Consider the following 20222-nt stretch of genomic DNA (forward strand, 5'->3'; position numbering starts at 1 on the left):
TTTTTCGCTTAAAAATTGATTGAAGTTATTGCTTACTCATATTGTATAGTGATGCTAGATGCTATCTTATGATAAGTACTGACTGTTTGCTTCCTTTAACAGAATATGGTGAATAATAACCAGCTAGCTGAGATGATGGCCACTATGGCCCAAGCGGTAACAGCGCAGGCCCAAGCGGTAACAGCGCAGGCAAACGATAATGCCATGAGGCGTGCTACTGAAGAAGCACGTGAACAACATCAGCGCCAGAGGGAAGTCACTCTGGACCAGAACAAAGGCCTCAATGACTTCAGGAGGCAAAACCCACCAAAGTTCTCTGGTGGTACTGATCCAGACGCAGCGGATCTTTGGATTCAGGAGATAGAGAAGATATTCGGCGTACTGCAAACTGTTGAGGGTGCCAAGGTGGGCATGGCGACTTATCTTCTGCTGGGAGATGCTGAATACTGGTGGAAGGGCACCAGGGGAATCATGGAAGCCAACCATGAAGAAATTAACTGGAACTCGTTCCGGACCGCATTCTTGGAAAAGTATTTTCCGACAAGTGCCCGGGATGAGAGGGAGGCGCAGTTTCTGACACTCCGTCAGGGAGGTATGTCTGTACCGGAATTTGCTTTGAAGCTGGAGTCTTTGGCGAAGCATTTCCAATTCTTTAATGATCATGTTGACGAGCGCTACATGTGCAAGCGCTTCGTGAATGGACTGAGACCCGATATTGAGGACTCAGTGAGGCCACTGGGAATCATGCGATTCCAATCATTGGTGGAGAAAGCCACGGAAGTGGAACTGATGAAGAACCGGAGGTTGAACCGGGCTGGAACTGGAGGGCCGATGAGGTCGAGCTCTCAGAATAATCAGAACAGAGGAAGGTTTCAGAACAGGAGGCCGTATCAGCGCCCTGCTGGTAGAGGGTTTGCATCAGGATCTTACAGGCCCATGGTCGGTGATGCTGGTGGTTCAGGAGGTCAGACTCAGAACCGGGAACTGATTTGCTTCAAGTGTGGGAAGCCAGGGCATTATGCTCGTGATTGTCCCGACACGAGGCCTCAATGTTACAACTGTAATAAGCTGGGGCATACTGCGGCACAGTGTAAGGTACCAAAGGCGGAACCAACCGTCAACACAGCTCGAGGGAAGCGTCCTGCTGCGAAGGCGAGAGTCTACACCATGGATGGTGAGGATGCTGAGGGAGTCGATGGACTGATTAGAGGCGACTGCGGGATTGACGGTAATCTTCTATCCGTACTTTTTGATTCCGGAGCAACGCATTCATTTATCTCTAAAGATTGTGCAATCAGATTAAGACTTCCTATTACTGCTTTGAGCTTCGATCTGATAGTTGCTACTCCTGCCAAGACTCTACTTGCTAATTCAGCATGCATGTATTGTCCGATAACATACAACAATAGGATCTACCATGCTAACCTAGTATGCCTAACTCTTAAGAACCTAGATGTTATCCTAGGAATGGATTGGTTGTCCCGCTATCATTGTCTTTTGGACTGCAACCGAAAGACAGTGGTATTCCCTGATTCGGATCTTTCCGAGTATCTATCCGCCAATCACATCAGCGTCGCTTTGAACGAGGGATCTCAGGAGTATTCTGTTTTGCTAAGCTTGGAGAGCAAAGGGAACCCAGAAGTTGGCAGTATTCCAGTGGTGAAAGAATTCACGGATGTTTTTCCTGGCGATGTACCTGGTTTGCCGCCTGTACGCGACATTGAGTTTGCTATAGACATCGTACCGGGAACAGGGCCGATTTCGATTGCACCATATCGTATGGCACCTGCGGAGCTAGTGGAATTGAAGTCCCAACTCGAAGATCTTCTGTCGAAGGGATTCATACGACCAAGCGTTTCACCTTGGGGAGCGCCAGTCTTATTGGTGAAGAAGAAGGACGGGAAGTCGAGATTATGTGTCGACTACCGACAATTGAACAAGATAACCGTCAAGAATAGGTATCCGTTACCTAGAATCGATGATTTGATGGATCAACTGCGAGGAGCTACAATATTCTCGAAGATCGACCTGAAGTCGGGTTATCATCAAATCAGAGTCAAGACCGAGGATATTCAGAAGACGGCATTCAGAACCCGTTATGGACACTATGAGTACTTAGTGATGCCATTTGGGGTGACAAATGCGCCGGCAATATTCATGGCTTACATGAATATGACTTTCCATACATTCCTGGATCGATTCGTCGTGGTGTTTATCGACGATATTCTGATCTATTCAAAGAATGCTGAAGACCATGAGGAGCACTTGCGACAAGTTTTACAAGTGCTGAGGGAGAAGGAGTTGTATGCCAATCCTTCTAAGTGCGAATTTTGGCTCAAAGAGGTAAAATTCTTAGGCCATGTGATCTCTAAGGAGGGGATAGCTGTGGATCCAGCAAAGGTAGAGACTGTATTGTCGTGGGAACGGCCGAAGACAGTGACGGAGATCAGAAGTTTTGTCGGTTTGGCGGGATACTATCGTCGTTTCATCGAGAATTTCGCGAAGATAGTTGGACCTTTGACTCAACTGACGAGGAAGGACCAACCTTTTGCATGGACTGAAGCGTGCGAAACTAGTTTTCAGACGATGAAGGAACGGTTGACGACGTCACCTGTACTCGTCTTACCGCAACCGGAGGAACCTTATGAGGTATACTGTGATGCTTTGCATCAAGGTTTGGGATGTGTGCTGATGCAACATCGAAAGGTGGTTGCTTATGCTTCAAGACAACTGAAGGTGCATGAGAAGAATTATCCGACTCATGACTTGGAACTAGCTGCAATCGTATTTGCGCTGAAGATTTGGAGACATCACTTATATGGATGCAATTTTACCATATTTAGTGATCATAAGAGCTTGAAGTATTTGTTTGAGCAGAAGGAGCTGAACATGAGACAGCGTCGGTGGATGGAATTTCTCAAAGATTACGAGTTCACTCTGCAATATCATCCTGGAAAGGCGAATGTTGTTGCTGATGCCTTGAGCAGGAAGATGCACATCTCGTCGATGATGGTGAAGGAGCTGCAGCTGTTAGAGCAATTTCGAGATTTGAGCTTGGATGTGAAATTATCCGAGGGAGAACTGAAGTTCGGGATGATCAGGATTACCAATGGGTTGATGGAAGAAATCCGAGACCAACAGTTACAAGATGAGTTTCTGCTCGGGAAAAGGAATTTGGTAAGTCAAGGTAAAGACCCAGAATTCAAGGTAGGAAGTGACAACATCCTACGGTGCAAGGATAGGGTTTGTGTGCCTAACAACCCTGACTTGAGAAGATTGATTATGGATGAGGGTCACAAGAGCAAATTAAGCATTCATCCTGGAATGAAAAAGATGTACCAAGACTTGAAGATGAATTTTTGGTGGCCAGGAATGAAAAGACAAGTGGCTGAGTATGTAGCTGCATGTCTGACATGTCAGAAGGCGAAGGTGGAGCATCAGAAGTCTTCAGGTATGCTACAAAGCTTGGATGTGCCAGAATGGAAATGGGATAGCATATCGATGGATTTCGTCGTGGCTTTGCCAAGAACTCAGAAGGGATACGATTCTATTTGGGTAATCGTGGATCGACTGACTAAGTCGGCTCATTTCGTACGGTGAGGACTACGTACAACGTGGAGAAACTATCAGAGTTATATATAGCGGAGATTGTACGACTTCACGGAGTACCGACAAGTATTGTATCCGATCGAGACCCGAAGTTTACATCACATTTTTTGGGGAACTCTTCAAGAGGCTTTGGGAACGAGGCTGAGACTAAGTTCTGCTTATCATCCGCAGACTGATGGACAGACTGAGAGAACTATTCAGTCGTTGGAGGATTTGCTACGCGCTTGCGTTCTGGACAACAAGGGCAGTTGGGATACCTTATTGCCATTGATTGAGTTCACATACAACAACAGTTTTCATACGAGCATTGGTATGGCACCGTATGAGGCTTTGTATGGCCGCAAGTGTAGAACACCTTTGTGTTGGTACCAAAACGGAGAAAATCTGTTGGTAGGACCGGAACTTCTGCAACAGACCACTGAGAAGATCAAGCAGATCAGAGAGAAGATGAGGACTTCTCAGAGTAGACAGAAGAGTTATGCAGATTAGAGGCGCAGAACTCTGGAGTTCGAAGAAGGAGATCATGTATTTCTGAGAGTTACTCAGACGACGGGTGTTGGCCGAGCAATCAAGTCAAAGAAGCTTACGCCCAAGTTCATTGGACCGTATCAGATCACTCGTCGAATTGGACCAGTCGCATATCAGATTGCACTACCTCCATTTCTATCAAACATTCATGACGTATTCCACGTGTCACAACTGAGGAAATATATTGCGGATCCGACACATGTTATCGAGCTGGATGACATTGAGTTGAAGGATGATCTGTCTTTCGAGACACCGCCAATTAGCATTGGTGACACCAGGATAAAACAGTTGAGAGGGAAGGAGATCGAGTTAGTGAAGGTCATTTGGAATAAAGACACTGGTGATGCGACATGGGAGCTGAAGGAGAAGATTCAAGAACAGTATCCAGAACTTTTTACTAACCCTTAAGTTTCGAGGTCGAAACTTTCTTTTTGGAGGGTAGTAATGTAAGGCCCGAGTTTTTAAGTTTACGCTAAGTGAATAAACTTCTTATTCACGATTAGGGTTGATGTAATGTGAAGGGAAACCTGAACGAAAGTTTATTAAATGAAATATAATTATGAAGGAGAAAGTTCAGGAAAAGTTCAAGGATTGCATTATGATCGATAAAAGTTATAGCACGAACGTTTTACGCTTAAACCTAGGTCAGAAACCCTAGTATATAGCTAATTTTCACTTTTAGGCACGATGGCAGTTAATTCCAAAAATCTTCAGAGAAATGTTAGAATTTCTCTTTTTCCATATATCACAATCGTTTCGAGGCGAAACTCTAGGATCTACGAACGTCCGATTCCAATCATCGGAAGTTTGCCGAAACCGAATCCCTGGTATTTCAAAACCCTAGATCACCCGACTTCGGGGACTTTATCTATTCAGAGCTTCAAATGAATATTCTACACGCGTACACCCATTTCTCTTGATGATTTCAATCTTTCTTCCGAAGGAAGTTTTCTATTCCGACATTCGAGGCAAAAAGCAACTTATCGGGTAAAATAGTTTTACACCGACTTTGCACCGACTTTGCATTAGTTGCCAAAAATACAAGGAGACATCTTCTTAGCTTAGGAATTCCTTTGCCAAAACCTATCTTAGAATTCATGGAGAATGATGCCGGAAAAATCAGATTCGCGAAACTTTCATTTTCCCGCGAATTTCCACCTTCTATATATAGCAAAGAAAGGAAGAAAAAACCAAAAAAACTACCCATTTTCCCCACCCAAACCCGCGGCCAAGAAGGAGAAGAAGGAGGAAGAGATTTTCTTCATCGTTTGCTTGATCGTCGATCAATCAGTTGCTGCTTCAAGGTTTCGAGGTATAGTCGCTAATCCTTACCTCCGATCGCTTTTTCCATAGCTTTTCTGTAGAGTTTTCTGAGTGGATAGTTTATGGGTTTTTGCAAAACTATCCTGAATCTTTCATTTCTGATTCTAAACCTCTTCTATGTGTGCCCAAGATCACTTCTGCCGGATTGGATTTTCCGTTATGTCGCCGGAATTCCGTCGGAATCAATTCTAGCCTAAAATACCCATTTATGTAGTTTTTGAGTAAAGTTCCAACCTTTAGGCTGAAAACTATCGCCTTAGCTTAGTGCTAGTAGGATTAGATGTCATAAACGTCGTTGGTGACGTCCCTGCAAAATTTTATTTTTGGGATTTCAGTTTTGAAAATCCTAAGTTAAAAATCATGACCAAAATACCCCTGCGACAGTTTTTGATCCGATAATTTTTCCGAGTTCAGAATACCCTTAGTTACGGCTTATGAAAGCATAGGAACCAAGTTTGATCGAAGAAAAATCGAGCCCCATAATTAGCCAAAGTGGCCGAGCCTATTAGAGGGGGGAGGAGGAAATTTCCTTTTCCGAAAACTTGTCTTTTCGCGCTAGATTATCGTACCTTAGAGTATAGATTACTTCGAGTAACCTTAGTAAGTATCGATAGCTTAGTTTCCGATAGATTCTGATAGTATTCTGTGGTTTCATTGTGAAGGTGCTTTTGAGGATTACCCCGAGGACCAACACTTTGAGTGCGAGGAAGCACTAGTTAATCATTCTGGAGAACTTTCAGGTGAGGGCTTCTCACTGAATCTCTAGTTAATGCTTAGGGTCGATGTTTCGACATTGTTTACTGTTTATGCACTGGAATTGTGTGTGATTGAAAATGTTTTCTGAGGCTTCGGCTGACAATGTAGATGATTCATCTACTGAATGTTTTTGAAGATTGACTTACATGCTACGTGCTATGTGGGTAATCTAGGATGTGTGGTGCATGCTTTATATGCTAAGTGTTAAGTGTTTATGATGCGATTTATTGATATATGACATGTTGTTGATTGTGATGATTTAAATATGCTCTGTACTGGAATCTGAGATTCTGAATGGTGAGAATAGCGGGCAGGTCATGCCGATTTTATTTTGAGAGTTTTGAGAAAGTTTGATAGGACGAACGAGGTTCGGGCCTTGATTTTGTTTAGTGGATCGAGACATCCTCTGGAAGCGACTTGGGATTGGTAGATACTGTAAATGTATAAGACTTGCGATAAGACAAAATGGAATCTATTTTATAAAGAAAATTCATAAGACCTTAAATAACCTCAAAATCTTTAAGTAATGATAACAACCTCGAAGGAAGGCATTGGAAGTGAAATCTTAATTCTGGAAAACGAGGAGTGTCGTCGGATCCAAGTGTTGAGTATGTCGTTGTTGTGCTGTTGGAGCAGCGTTTGATGTCGTGCTGTTGGAGCAGCGTTGGTCGTTGTGCTGTTGGAGCAGCTATGTTGTTGGGCTATCCTGGGGATAAGTCCGGGGAATTGATAGTTCCCGAGTATGTGATACTCTTGTGCTGTTGGAGCAGCTATGTGTGTTGTGAAGTGTGTCTTTTGTCGCAGAATCGACTTTGCCTTAGGGTAAGATTTTAGAGACTTTAATTTACCTAGAACACGTGGCGACGTGTCGAGTGAGGACGGAGACGTTGTTTGACTAATCATCCTGCATTCATGCAACATTAATGGGGTATTAACACAGGACGTACTCTGGACCTCGTCGGATTCCAAAATGGTCATAAGACCCGGATTTCCGTGATAGAGCGTCTGTAGACGTCTCTTGTAGCAGACCGAAATGGCAGACCTACGGGTTACGGCTGATCTGACTACCGTTGTTGTTGGTGTAAGAGGCACGCGGGCCGAAATGGCACCACCGTGGCTGGTGAAGGGCTGATCCGTTGATGTCCATCCGTTCCGGATTGCATATTGGTTGACTGGGTTAACCTGCATACATATCACGCAACATGCATACTGACTTAGTTGATGAGTGTGGTTGCTATTTGATAAACTTACTTGGAACATGCTAATTGTTATTATTGTCGTTATGATTTTGTGGAACATGCAACCCTAGGAATGATATCTCTAGTTATAAGCCTAAGTGGCTATCTATTATTTGTACCTATTGGGTTTATTATCTACATAGTTCTTTAGAGTTGACCCTCGCGTCTTCTGTGTGTGTTTTGGCGGACAACGCCTTTTGTCAGATGAATATTGCGGACTGGTACACCATGGTCCACCCTTCGGGGGGGATTAGGTATGAGATGATCGATCAGGACGACCCCGGGTCGTGGGTGGTTGACCCCGCGAGCCACCGAGCGACGTATTCGGGGCGTATCATGGAGGATCACGTGGACAGTGGAGGACTCTTGAGGTCAGGAGTGTTGAGGCGATGCTCTATCAGCTTCAACTTGCCACCGGGCGTTCATTGTGGACCAGGACTTGGAGGACCACCACCACCACCATTGTCTTCAGACGAGGAGGATCCCTCAGAGGAGATTCCAGTGGGAGTGCCTTCGGCAGGGTCTAGTGCACCCACCGTTGCGATCATCGATGATCAGGGTTCGGGCCCTAAGCCCGTGAGTCCAGCATCGGAGCGCACTGCGGTTGCGAGGGGAGGACGAATAGGGTTAGTAGACTTGGTCGTTCTGGATTCTGATTCAGACGACGATCATGCTAGCACATAGTTTTGAGTGTTGGTATGAGCTCCTCGAGTTAGGATTAGTGTAGGAGTAGAGCTTTAGCTCTGACAGTCTTGCTTCATTTGTTACTTAGGGGACAGGGTAGATCCGCCTATAGCTTTTTGTGTGGTTTCCTTACGGGAATCACAGAGAGTTGGTTGGACTTAGGAAGTCTTATTTTCAGGCCATTGGGTCAGCTGATTCTCAGTTTTGAGGGATGGTGTTGCGGGCACTTCACCCTTTTCATTTGGTTTGTATATATTGCCTACGGGCGTTGTACTTTTCTTTCCGTCACTGGAGGTTTACTCGTGACGAGGTTACTACTACAGCGGGGGCTGTTTATATATTGTATATTAGTTCTGATTTTGTTATTGTTGGGTTTTATTTAATTCAGTCTTGTCTTAGTTATTATTAAAAAAAAAATATTCACGTTTTTCCGCATTAAGTTTATTTTGGTTACTAAAGTGACGCTACCGAAATCGGGGTGTTACACACCCTCTGCAGGAGCACCCTCTCCACGGGCTCTGCCTCCACGACCTCTGCCTCCACGCGCTCTGTCTCCACGACCTCTGCCTCCTGCAGCTCTAGCTCCTCGGACAGCAGCAAAGGCTACCCCCTGGGTACCAATGAAGGCATTGGATCTAATAAGATCCAGCGCCCTCTCAGTGAGGGATCGGGAATGCGTGCCCTCTGCAGGAGCATCTGGCACCTCGAGTGACTGCTCCAACAAGTCCACGACCCGACGCATAACAGTCTGCAAAAATAATGTAGATATATTAGATACAAATAAAATATCATGAACAAAAAATTACAATTGAATGGAAAATAAAATTCAAACTTACCACCGCACTGAACTCCTCCCTCCTATCATCAGGGATGATGAACCGATGGGACACAGCGCTGTACCACCTCATGTAATCCTCCACAGCCTCTCCCGGATATGTAGCGGGGATCCCCTGAGGGCGGAGGTGCGGCGCAAACTCAGCAAAGGCAGCATCTGCGGTCTCAGCAAGGGACCCAGACGTCTGGATCTCAGAGGGGTGTCGAGGGACATCCTGTATGAAGCCAAACTGGCGCAGAACCCTCTCTGGTAGATGCCGTCGAACAACACGGCCAAATGGCGACCGGATGTAGCCAGAAGACACTGATTTAATAAATTAGAAAATGAAAAGTTTTTAGTTTTACTAAAGATTACAATATCACTGCATTTAATTCATGAATAGTATAGCCTTCAAAAAAGAAAATCATGAATAGTATAAACTTTTGGTGCCACATAATATCAACCTCAATAAAAAAAAGTTTGGAATTTGGACTCATGATTTTTACCCACTGCAATAATAGCCAATAGGTCGTCCGGTTATCCCTCATCCAGAGACCATATGGAGAAAACCCCCATACAATCAATGATGGTCGTCGCAATAGCATCACCACGCCCACTAACTTAGGTGGCTATGACAGTGTCGGAAACCGCCACTCACCGCCACCCTATGTTAACCTGCCTCACTCACCTCTTTTCCACTACTGAGTCCTCTCTCTCCTCGACCTTTTTCTCTCCCAACAACCAACCTTTCGACTCCTTCACTGTAATCCAGCATATAAGCCTCCCTGAACCCCTTCACTGACACTCACTTTGACAACGACCGTTTCCACAAGCCCACTATAAAACTCATGAACTTGGACCTCCCAATCGACGATCCAACAAGGGAAATATTGAGAGCTTAGCACGGGAATGATGTTTTTGTTGTTGACTTTGTGTTGTTTTTCCCAAATTATTTAATACATGATTTAACTTCATCAGTTTTTATGGTGCTATTATGTAAATGACGGCACTGCGATACACGAAGAAACACTTATTATTTAATTAAAGATACAATGTCACTTATGCCATAATACAACTGAAGAATTGTTTTACCTTGCCCAATCATATTAGTAGTGTTGATAGTTTGGTTTAATTCGTGTATATTTGAACCAATTAAAATTAACTTGTTCGGATTTATTTGGTAATTTAATTTTGGGTTAATCCTCTAATTAGTCCCTGTGTTTGTGTCGCCGTCTGAAATTGGTCCCTCCCCGGAAAATTTGAAAATGTGAGTCCTTGCGTTTGGAAAGTGTGTGGAGCAGGTCCTCGCCGGAGTTGGGAGCTCCGGCGAGTGATGACTAGGCTTGCTGACTGGATAATTTTATCTGACGTGGCATAAAAAATTAAATAAAAATTAAATTAAAAAATCCCTTAATTAATTAACTTACCCTAATTAATCATAATCCTAATCCAAATACAATCCCTATTCCTAATTTCACCCCAATTTTCAGATCATAAGAAGTAAAATTAGGGTTCATGCTATCCCAATTATCTTTTTCTCATCACCCCCTTCGATCCTTTTTCTCCTCATCCCTCCCATCGACATAATCCCTCTGCTATCTCCTTCCCTGCGATCTCCATCCCTCCTGCGATCTCCATCCTCTCTTCTCCTCATCCCTCCCATCGATCCTCTACTTCTCCTCTCTAGTGCTCGTGTATCTCCTCTCTTCGATCTACAGTGGTGTGTTCTCCTTCAACTGGATCTTATTAGACATGAATGGTTCTTCTGCATCCTCTTGTCGTTCCAGGCATCGAAGTGCAGGTGGTAGGGTAAAATGTCAATGTGGAGTTCCTCTAATGCTCTACACTGCTGGTACTCGTGAAAACTCAGAAAGGAGATTTCTTAGGTGCAAAAATTGGCAGGTAAGTTGGTTGTCACTTATATATCCAATTTGCAGCCATATGTGTGTGTTATGCCTAAATCCCCTATCAACACTGACTTTGTTTAAATCTTCAGCTTCCAGGCACATGTGATTTCTTTTTTTGGATTGATGATCCACTTGAAGGTAGAGAACCAGTTATACCGCATGTAGATGCTGAGACAATGAGTTCTGAGATTGGCAATTCATCAAACCACAACTCTGTGCACCATGTTCCTGATTTGATGAAAAAAATGAAAAAGCTGAAGAAGAAACTTGAAGTAGAGAGATTTCAGAAGAATGTTGCAAGTGTGATTGCTTTGATGTGTTTTTTAGTGACAGTGTGGTGTTTATGTAAGGGGAGGGTTTAAAGTGACAGTTTTACTAGAGAAAATGTAAGGGGAGGGTTTGATTTGTCTGTTGTTTTCTGGTACTGGAAAAAATGTAATGAGAGGGTGTGATTTCTGTCCTAATTGATGTATGCAGATGTTAATGAAATTGAAAAAGAGTTGTTGTGAAATTTATTTCTCAATTTGAGTTCATACTTCACTCACCAAACACATTTATCATTGAATCCTCATTAAAATGACAACAAGTACAGAAAAAGAAATTGAATGCATAATTCAAATGAGACCATGATTTTGGAACCATGAAATTGAATACATAAAGTGTGGACATGCTCCACACTGCTCATTGTTTGGACAAATCTGACAGAGCATCTTAAACAGGGTTTCAACAAAAAAGACACTTATAATAATAGTCTTGGTCATAGTATGTGGTCCATAATCCCCACCCCCCATAAATATTACAAAAAATCAGACCCTAGTGGCCATGTGGTCCAAATTCTGCTGAGATTCCTTGCTTTTTCCCACTATGCAAAAGTCATCTCTTCATCCAAGGGCTTTGTCAACAACACCACTGCACTGTGTAGGTAGAGCATCTCCATCTACCATAGCTTGTTCTTCATTGGGCATGGGGGTCTCTTGTGCTTCAACTGCAACTGCTACACTATCCATCTGACCTTGGAAATTTGAGGCAGAAGTGCTTGCACCTCCATCAAAAGTGATTCCAGAAAACTGCTTGCTTTTGGTGCCTTTCCCCTTCTCAGATCTGGGAACCTCTACTACTTTTTCTTTCTGAAATAATTTAACAAGGTTAGTTTCACAGTTAATCCTTTGTTTATCACTACAAATCCAAAATAGGGATAGATCAATGCCTGTTTTCCAGAATTCACAAGCAGTGTGACAGGGGCAGGAGTATTCACAGGTTCCCTTATAACAACCCCAGGCAGAGAAGGGGGTTGGACCTGTGGGATGTTCTTGCAACTGTTTTTGTAGTGGCCATATTGTTTGCATTTACTGCACTTTCTAAAACCTTTCTTCTGAAAATATTATGCACACCAATATTCACAAACAATAAAATATGCATTAGTTTTCAGGCTTATACATATGCATAGTATTAGGATATAAGATTAATTACCAACACATATGTAATACCTTTGCTTTGTTCTTATCAACTGCAGGTTCATCAGTTCCAGGCACATCATTTTCTATTCCTTCTGCATCAACTTCTTCTCCAATTGTTTCCAGTATTCCCTCTAAATCTGCCTCATCATCATCTACAGCTGGGTTCTTGCATCCCTTTTTGTTGTGTCCAAACTGCTTGCACTTGCTACACCTTACAAATGCTCCCCCCCTCTTCAATTTGTTAGGGTTAGGGTCATCATAAGGATCCCTCCTTCTTAATTTCTTGGGCCTCCCTGCCCCTCTCTTATACAAGGGTGGCATAATACAGACAGGGTCATTTGGTGTCACAATCCACTGGTTAGGACCAGGCAGTGGTGTGATATAGTTTTCATATGTTGCCCGGAAAGCAGCCCTCTTATAGCAGTCTTCAACATAATCCTTAGGGTCATGGCGGTGGAAATTAATTGCACAAACTGCATGTCTGCAAGGAAATCCATTCAGCTCCCAAAATCCACAGCAACATTTCTTGGCATTAATATTAACAACATGCCTCTCTGAACGGTTAGAATGTCGAACTTCATAAGTAGCTGCACCTACAGTCCTAGGGATCCAATTCTTACACTTTCCAGCTTCAAATGCCATTCTCTGTAAGGGTATTGGCATAATCTGTCCACTGTGCTTTCTGAGCTTCTCCATCATAATTGGAAATCTCCCCATGACATAGGTTCTTATCCACTCCATCATAGTTAGTATAGGTTTGTCTCTGGCCATCAAAATAGCTGCGTTGAAGGACTCGGAGAGGTTATTCATGACAACATCACACCTTGGGTAGATGCTAAATGCATGTCTGCACCATGAGGATTTAGGTTTGTCCATCAACCATTCATAGGCTATTGCATTATGCTGCTTAATCAAGTCCATTTTCTCCCTCCATGCTCCTTCATAGGTAGCTTTGGCTGCTGCCATCATCAAGTTCCTAAGAAGGACTCCACCACCAAACTTGTTCTTTAAATTGGCATATAGATGCCTCACGCACAATCTGTGATCACAACCTTGTAGAAGCTCTTCTTTGAACACCTCCATCAAACCCTGAGGAATAATTGAATAAGCATTAGATGATCTAGTATGATATTGTAATACATAGAAGCAAAAAATGAAGGTGTAGGTGTACCTTTTGTTGATCACTAATGAAGACCCATCTAGATGATCTAGCAGGATCTATGTCACCCATCAATAACTCCATAAACCACATCCAACTGTCTTTGTTTTCTGATTCAACCACAGCAAAGGCAAGGGGGAAGTACTGCTCATTAGCATCTCTACCAATAGCAGACAATAGAATTCCTCCATACTTGGTCTTCAAATGGCATCCATCCAAGCCAATAAATGGCCTACACCCACTAAGAAACCCTCTCTTACATCCATCCAAGCACATATAGAATCTGCTAAATCTAGGATGCAATGTAGTCCTTGGAGACACAAAATTCATCTTGCATGTGTTACCTGCTGCCCTTCTTCTCAGCTCATTGGCAAATCTCCACAAGAGAGTATATTGCAACTCAGTAGCTCCATCTATTTCTTCAGTAGCCAATTTCTTTCCTTTCCATGCTTTATATCTTGTAATCCCAGTCCCTAGATTGATTCTAAAGTCATCAACAATCTCATTTGTGGTTATTTTGTTTGTTATCCTCACCTTGTTCAACAATTTCTTCTTTACAAATTTAACAGTGGCAGACTTGTTGTCAAACACCCTGGCACATGTGTGTTCATCTATAAGTGTTTTGATTCTATATGTCTGCTTGTTCCCAACCTTACTACATAACATGACAAATGGACACCCATCAGTTTTGCATACCACCCTACACCTTATGCTATCATTTTTCTTGAAGCTAAATTCCCTACCACATGCAACAGCATGGTCAGCTAGAGCATCTTTGAACTCTTGTAGGGAACAGAAGTCCATCCCTAGTTTGAATCTGAAATCTGCATTGAGATCCTCTTCATTGAACCTTGGAAACTTTCTTCTAGGAAGTTCTTCAAGGTCACTATCAGTTGGAACACTTTCTAGGTCCTCACTCTCATAGCCTCCATCATAGTCTGGATCATCCCCCTTACCTTGGAGCATCATTTGGTTGATATGCTCATTCAACAGTGCCTCTGCCTCAACAAAAGTTGAGTTTGGAAACCCATCTTCATTCCCTAGGTCTCTCTCTTCTTCACTGTCTTCAAGCCTTATGTTTTCCTCAGAAATGTCACTGCCACTATCACTGTTTTCTCCATCTTGGTTGGGAATATCAGAAATCAAATTCTCAGCTTCAGGACTTTTCTCACCTTCTTTCTCAGCATTATTCTCAGTTTCATTCTCAGCAACTTCAGGACTTTTCTCAGCTCCATTCTCAGCAGTATTCTCAGCATTACTCTCAGCAACTTGAACTTCAATCCCAGTTTCATCATTCACTTCATCAAAAACTTCAGGGACAATATCTGGGAGGACAACATCATTCTGGGACTCATCATCATCAGACAAAACAATAGTTATACTCTGGCCCTCATTGTTTGTCTTTCTCATCACTGCTTGCAGTCTATGTGACTTCCTCACAGCCTTGGTTTTACCTTGGTTTTTCTCCTTTTCCTTTTTTCCACCAAGCACAAAACCAGGGACACCTTTAGTCTCAACAAACAGCAAAGCTTCATTGTAACCATTACTAGTAGCATACTTAGCTAGTTCCATAGCATCGTTGTCAGTCTTGTACCTCCTGAATTTGTGTTCAGCAATATCCTCAGCATTTACCCACCATAGGTCAAACTCTTTGTAACCCAATTTCTGGACAAGATCCACAGTATCAAGGAAGGACCATCTATCCTCATCCATATCACTTAGCACAGTTCTACCACCACCAAAGTAGTGCCAATAAGGAGAAGTACCAAACCACCCACCATGCCGCACAGCCAAAGAAAACACCATCCTGAAACAATCATTGTTCAGTCAAACAAACACCAAAAATAGCAACCCAAGAACAAAAGCATCCAAACCAAATCAAACCCACCCAAGCAATCCTTACACCTAAGAACGATATACACAACGAAGATGCAAACGACATACACAACGAAGACGCAAAGAAGAAGCAAGCTTACCTCAGTTCAAACGCGAGCTCCCAACTTCGACTTCGCCTTCTCACAGTTGCTTAAACTTGCTGCAATGGTCGACGAACTTGATTGATGAGATACGAGTGAGAATGTTGATGCAAATGGATGAAGATGAGATGCGAGAGAGAGCCTTGAAGCTGAGATACGAGTGACAAGGTTGAAGATGATTAGGGTTTGAAATTAGGATCCTGGGTTAATTGAGGGGGGAATTGTGGATTATTATTGGGGGGAGTAATTGAATATGTTTTAGTAAGTTAATTAGGAATAAGGATTGTATTTGGATTAGGATTATGATTAATTAGGGTAAGTTAATTAATTAAGGGATTTTTTAAATTTTTTAATTTAATTTTTATTTAATTTTTTATGCCACGTCAGATAAAATTATCCAGTCAGCAAGCCTAGTCATCACTCGCCGGAGCTCCCAACTCCGGCGAGGACCTGCTCCACACACTTTCCAAACGCAAGGACTCACATTTTCAAATTTTCCGGGGAGGGACCAATTTCAGACGGCGACACAAACACAGGGACTAATTAGAGGATTAACCCTTTAATTTTTAAAGCAAATAAGAATCAAAATGAACTGATTAAAATCGGGTTGGTTTTGTTTGGGTAATCGGGTATGCATAAAATAAAAATATAATTTAAAAATTCTCAAAAGATGACAGATTTATGTGTGGGCTGAAGTTGTCTATCTCAATAAATCTTATTTTTTTATATCTTGGATCCTTAATAGAAGCATGCTTATCAAACTCGTTCCCTATATCTTGGACGATAAGCAACAACCATAATAGATAAGTCACCTACCACTTATAAGTTATACTCACTCCATTTCTTATTAACTGTCCACTTTGAAGAAAAAAAATTGGTTCTATATATCTGTCCACTTAGAGTTTCAAGAGAGCATTAACACTCTGTTTGGTAGAGAAGAGAGAGATAGAGAAGAGAGAGTAGAGAAGAGAGAAGTTGAGTAGAGAGAAATAGGTGAGAAATAGAGTAGATTTACACTCTGTTTGGTAGAGAAGAGAGAGATAAAGAAGAGAGAGTAGAGAAGAGAGAAGTTGAGTAGAGAGAAATAGGTGAGAAATAGAGTAGATTTAAAGAGAATAGAGATAGAGAAGAGAGAGACCCCAAACATAGTGTAAATCAAGCCTTCACTCATCTCTCTTCAATCTCTCTTCAATTTGGAGAGACCAAAAAAGTGGTGGGACCCACCACTTTTTCTCCCCTCTATCTCCCTCCTCTCACCTACCAAACACATATACTTCCCCCTAACTCTCTCTTCTCCATCTCTCTCTATCCAAACCTCCCTCTACCAAACAAAGTGTTAAAGAGAAAAGAGATAGAGAAGAGAGAGACCCCAAACATAGTATAAATCAAGCCTTCACTCATCTCTCTTCAATCTCTCTTCAATTTGGAGAGATCAAAAAAGTGGTGGGACCCACCACTTTTTCTCCCCTCTATCTCCCTCCTCTCACCTACCAAACACACATACTTCCCCCTAACTCTCTCTTCTCCATCTCTCTCTATCCAAACCTCCCTCTACCAAACAAAGTGAATTGATGTTTTTCCAAGAAATACCCTTACAAAAACAATAAATGAAGAAAGATAAAATATATTTTAAAAGGTGATATAGGAAAACAAATAATACATTGTTTTCCTTAATTTGTGTGAACCTTCTCTTCTTAGACAGATAAATAGGAAAAGAGAAAGTAAATAAGAAGTTATAAATAAGGTTCATGGAAGTCACTCCAGGTATACTCAATAAAGTTAATAGAATATTCTAACAGCTACAATCTAACTTAAGTAGGTAAATATAACAGCTATAACACCATAAACATTTGACAAATTAATGTTTGCAGACAAGCCTAATAATGGTTCCAGCAGATAGGCCTAGTAACACCACATGATAATGGTCTAGCTCGCATTAACAATCATTCCACCAGAACGTAAATTGCAACATTGGAAGGGTGAACACAAAAATATTGGCTACAAAATAAGGGAAAAAAGAAATAAGATTTAAAGGAACTTATGTTATTTTCCATTGTAACCAAAAAAAGAGGAACTTATGTTGCAGATAAGTGTGGAAGAACCATTTACAGTATGTCTCACTGGATGACTAGCATCTAGTAGCCTAGTCTGAACTCTGAAGAAGTAAAACATGTACAAGACAATCTTCCAAACTAAGCTGCCTTGTGTTTCGTTCATAAAAAAGATAACCTACATATTTTTCAAGCTCTGGTTTTTTGGGAAAGCTGCAAGGTGATTGGTTTACATATGACACTCATCTAATCTGCTTTTGTGCAGTTGAAATGCAGGGTTAACCCAGGCTCCACAGCTGCACTGCATGCCAGCCCAGTTGAAGGAACCCAAACGAGCATTACACCCCATACAGAGAAGTTTCTCCTCCACATGACCTTCTTGTACTTCCATGTCAACCAGTATTCACATTGTTAGTCTAGAGTTTGAAAAGTTAAAACAAACTACAAGATATGAGGGAGATTTACTAGTACCTGCTTGCATCCACTTCATGGGCTCAACAAATACTGAGGTGCATTCAGCCGGCTGTTTTTCTACTTCCCAGGGTTCATTGCTTCTCTTTTGCCACTTAAAGCTTGATTCTCCTTTTCCACGTTCATGGGGAACCATAGTCTCCTCTGAAGCAACAATTCTTCTGCACTTCTTACACCGGTACAGAAGTTGAGGTTTGGCTGGGGTCTCTGGCTCAGAGCTACTAGTTTCAGCCATTCCTATTGAATAATCAAATGGTGTTATGCTTGATGACCAGTGAATTTAAAGCAAACAAAAATAGAAGAAATACTTCAGCATATCAGCACATAAAACTAGATTTATATCCGGGCAGAATTATTTTCAAAGTTTAGAAGTTAGAACAGACTTCCTGATAAACCCACACATAGTTCATATAGGTTTGAGATTGTAGGTTCATCATGCACACTTAGTAAGAGCACCTGTGCATTAATCAAATGCAAATCGTATACTGGAAACTGCAAATACCATCAAGTAGCACTCTTAATATAAGGCACCTCTAAACTCATAAGTCCGTGATGAATGAATATGTCATGAACCAATTACCTCAAAAGCTTAAGCTGGGTAAATGACACATGAATGCTTTTATTAGATTTCTAACACGACCCTAAAAAAAGAGCTCACCTGGGATTGAAGCATGGACAATGCACAAGCCCACCCACTATGTGCAGAAATTCAAATTTTATTAGAATATTGGGGGTAACAAGGATCAAACTGTAGAGTGTAGACCACTTAGTCTTAGATACTCTAATACCATGTCATGAACCAATTATCCCAAAAGCTTAAGCTGTAAATAGAACCGCTTGAGAAACAGAAGTACAGAACCCAGTAATACTTCGCACGCCAAACTCAAGTTCATATACCTTGCAAGAAGGTAATCCCCAAAATCCAGTTCACACAGCACAGAAAAGACAACACACAAATAGCATCTCAGACAACCAAACCTAAACAAAGGCTTCGTTAACCACACAAATGAAAAAGACAGAAGATTTGGCCCTTAGTTGATCCTCTAAAATTAAAAACGTCACCATATTAGTTTTATAATTATAAAAAATTAGTCCCTCAAAGATTTAATTGCTCACGATGATATGATCCTTTGCATCATCTGATTAATCTTTTTCATAGATGGCACTTCAAATATTTGAGACCAAAAATCAAAATATGCAGATCATATTCCCCTAAACGGCTAAACTTGAGAGCACTAAACACATTAAAAAGGATACCAGTAAACCCCTAAACCCTAAATCACTATCACAGGTTTTACACTTTGACATCGCAAAAACATTACCGAAAATTGGAATTTTATCAAACAATGAGCGACGCAACTACCATCAATAAGATTAAGTAATGAGCCAAAACCAACATAACAACATACCAGACGTTGCTTTCACTGTGTTGATGACCGGAGTGAATGAATACCCGAGGAAAGGGAGGAAAATCAGTCACTAGAAGGGTTTTGCAGGGAAGAAAAGGGGTAAGGATACTTATATATTTAACTTTTTTTTTTACAAGAAGAAACAACGAAGTTTTTTTTTTTTGAAACTAACAACGAAGTTATATTTAAATTAAAACTCTTTAAATAAAATTGATAAATTAGTAAAATTCAATCTTTTTAATCTTATAATTGTTTTTGTAAATTTTATAATCATGATTTTTTTAATCCAGGTCTTGATTTAGTGATAGGTTGTAAGGATGAAAGCCCAAGTTCAAACCCCGTAAAAGTCATTTGTTGGGGAAACGGTTACAGTTTCTCGAATTGATATACATTTTCTCCATTGAGAGAAGGTTAAATTACACCCTCATTCCTCCAAACCTCGCATGCACGACATCCCCCCACCCCAAAGTTGGCGAAGAAAAGCCAACTGAAACCACTGGATCTACCCTCTCAGGCTACAAATCAGCCCAAAACTCAAGATGCCCACCTTCCTCGGAAATAGAACTTACACCCCCCCCCCCCCCCCAAGAAACCTCCCCTAAAAAGAAAAAAAAGGGAGACAAAAGCCTAAAAGACACCAAAATAAAACCACAAACTAAAAATCCAAAACCACTGAAATCAAAGCATTGAGGCACAATGATTCTAAAAACCCCTGCCACCCACAACCTCCAAATTTTCTGAAAAACAACCCCTAAGTGCACATTATTTTTTTTTTGAAAGATGAACGTTAAAACCCTACGTCGGTCAAGTTAGTCATTATAGAAAATAACTTGACCGATA

General features: G+C 41.6%; 2 protein-coding genes across 2 annotated transcripts; both read right to left on the minus strand.

The window, feature by feature from the left end:
* Window positions 1-1052: 1052 nt before the first annotated feature.
* On the minus strand, window positions 1053-9727 carry LOC130719700 (uncharacterized). The gene is made up of 4 exons (XM_057570315.1): window positions 9628-9727; window positions 8975-9276; window positions 8652-8886; window positions 1053-1078 (listed from the first exon to the last, which is right to left on the minus strand). The coding sequence occupies exons 1-4, from the start codon at window positions 9725-9727 to the stop codon at window positions 1053-1055; spliced, it is 663 nt and encodes a 220-aa protein (XP_057426298.1).
* Window positions 9728-17348: 7621 nt separating this feature from the next.
* Window positions 17349-19526, minus strand: LOC130729379 (probable inactive dual specificity protein phosphatase-like At4g18593). The gene is made up of 3 exons (XM_057581118.1): window positions 19383-19526; window positions 17974-18210; window positions 17349-17886 (listed from the first exon to the last, which is right to left on the minus strand). The coding sequence occupies exons 2-3, from the start codon at window positions 18206-18208 to the stop codon at window positions 17732-17734; spliced, it is 390 nt and encodes a 129-aa protein (XP_057437101.1). The 5' UTR covers window positions 18209-18210; window positions 19383-19526; the 3' UTR covers window positions 17349-17731.
* Between the last annotated feature and the right edge of the window lie 696 nt (window positions 19527-20222).

Source organism: Lotus japonicus, chromosome 1 (genome assembly GCF_012489685.1).
Source record: "Lotus japonicus ecotype B-129 chromosome 1, LjGifu_v1.2".
Taxonomy (NCBI): Eukaryota; Viridiplantae; Streptophyta; class Magnoliopsida; order Fabales; family Fabaceae; genus Lotus; species Lotus japonicus.

Bases quoted from the DNA above. Each gene is read 5' to 3' on its own strand.
- LOC130719700 (XM_057570315.1), bottom strand. From the start codon at position 9,727: ATGCTGGATTACAGTGAAGGAGTCGAAAGGTTGGTTGTTGGGAGAGAA. The intron at 8,887-8,974 runs GTAAGTTTGAAT...TTATTTTTGCAG, and splicing joins GGGAGGAGTTCAGTGCGGTG to ACTGTTATGCGTCGGGTCGT. The intron at 1,079-8,651 runs GTGGAGAGGGTG...ACTGTGCCGCAG, and splicing joins AGGTCGTGGAGGCAGAGCCC to TATGCCCCAGCTTATTACAG.
- LOC130729379 (XM_057581118.1), bottom strand. From the start codon at position 18,208: ATGGCTGAAACTAGTAGCTCTGAGCCAGAGACCCCAGCCAAACCTCAA. The intron at 17,887-17,973 runs GTACTAGTAAAT...TTGACATGGAAG, and splicing joins CATGAAGTGGATGCAAGCAG to TACAAGAAGGTCATGTGGAG.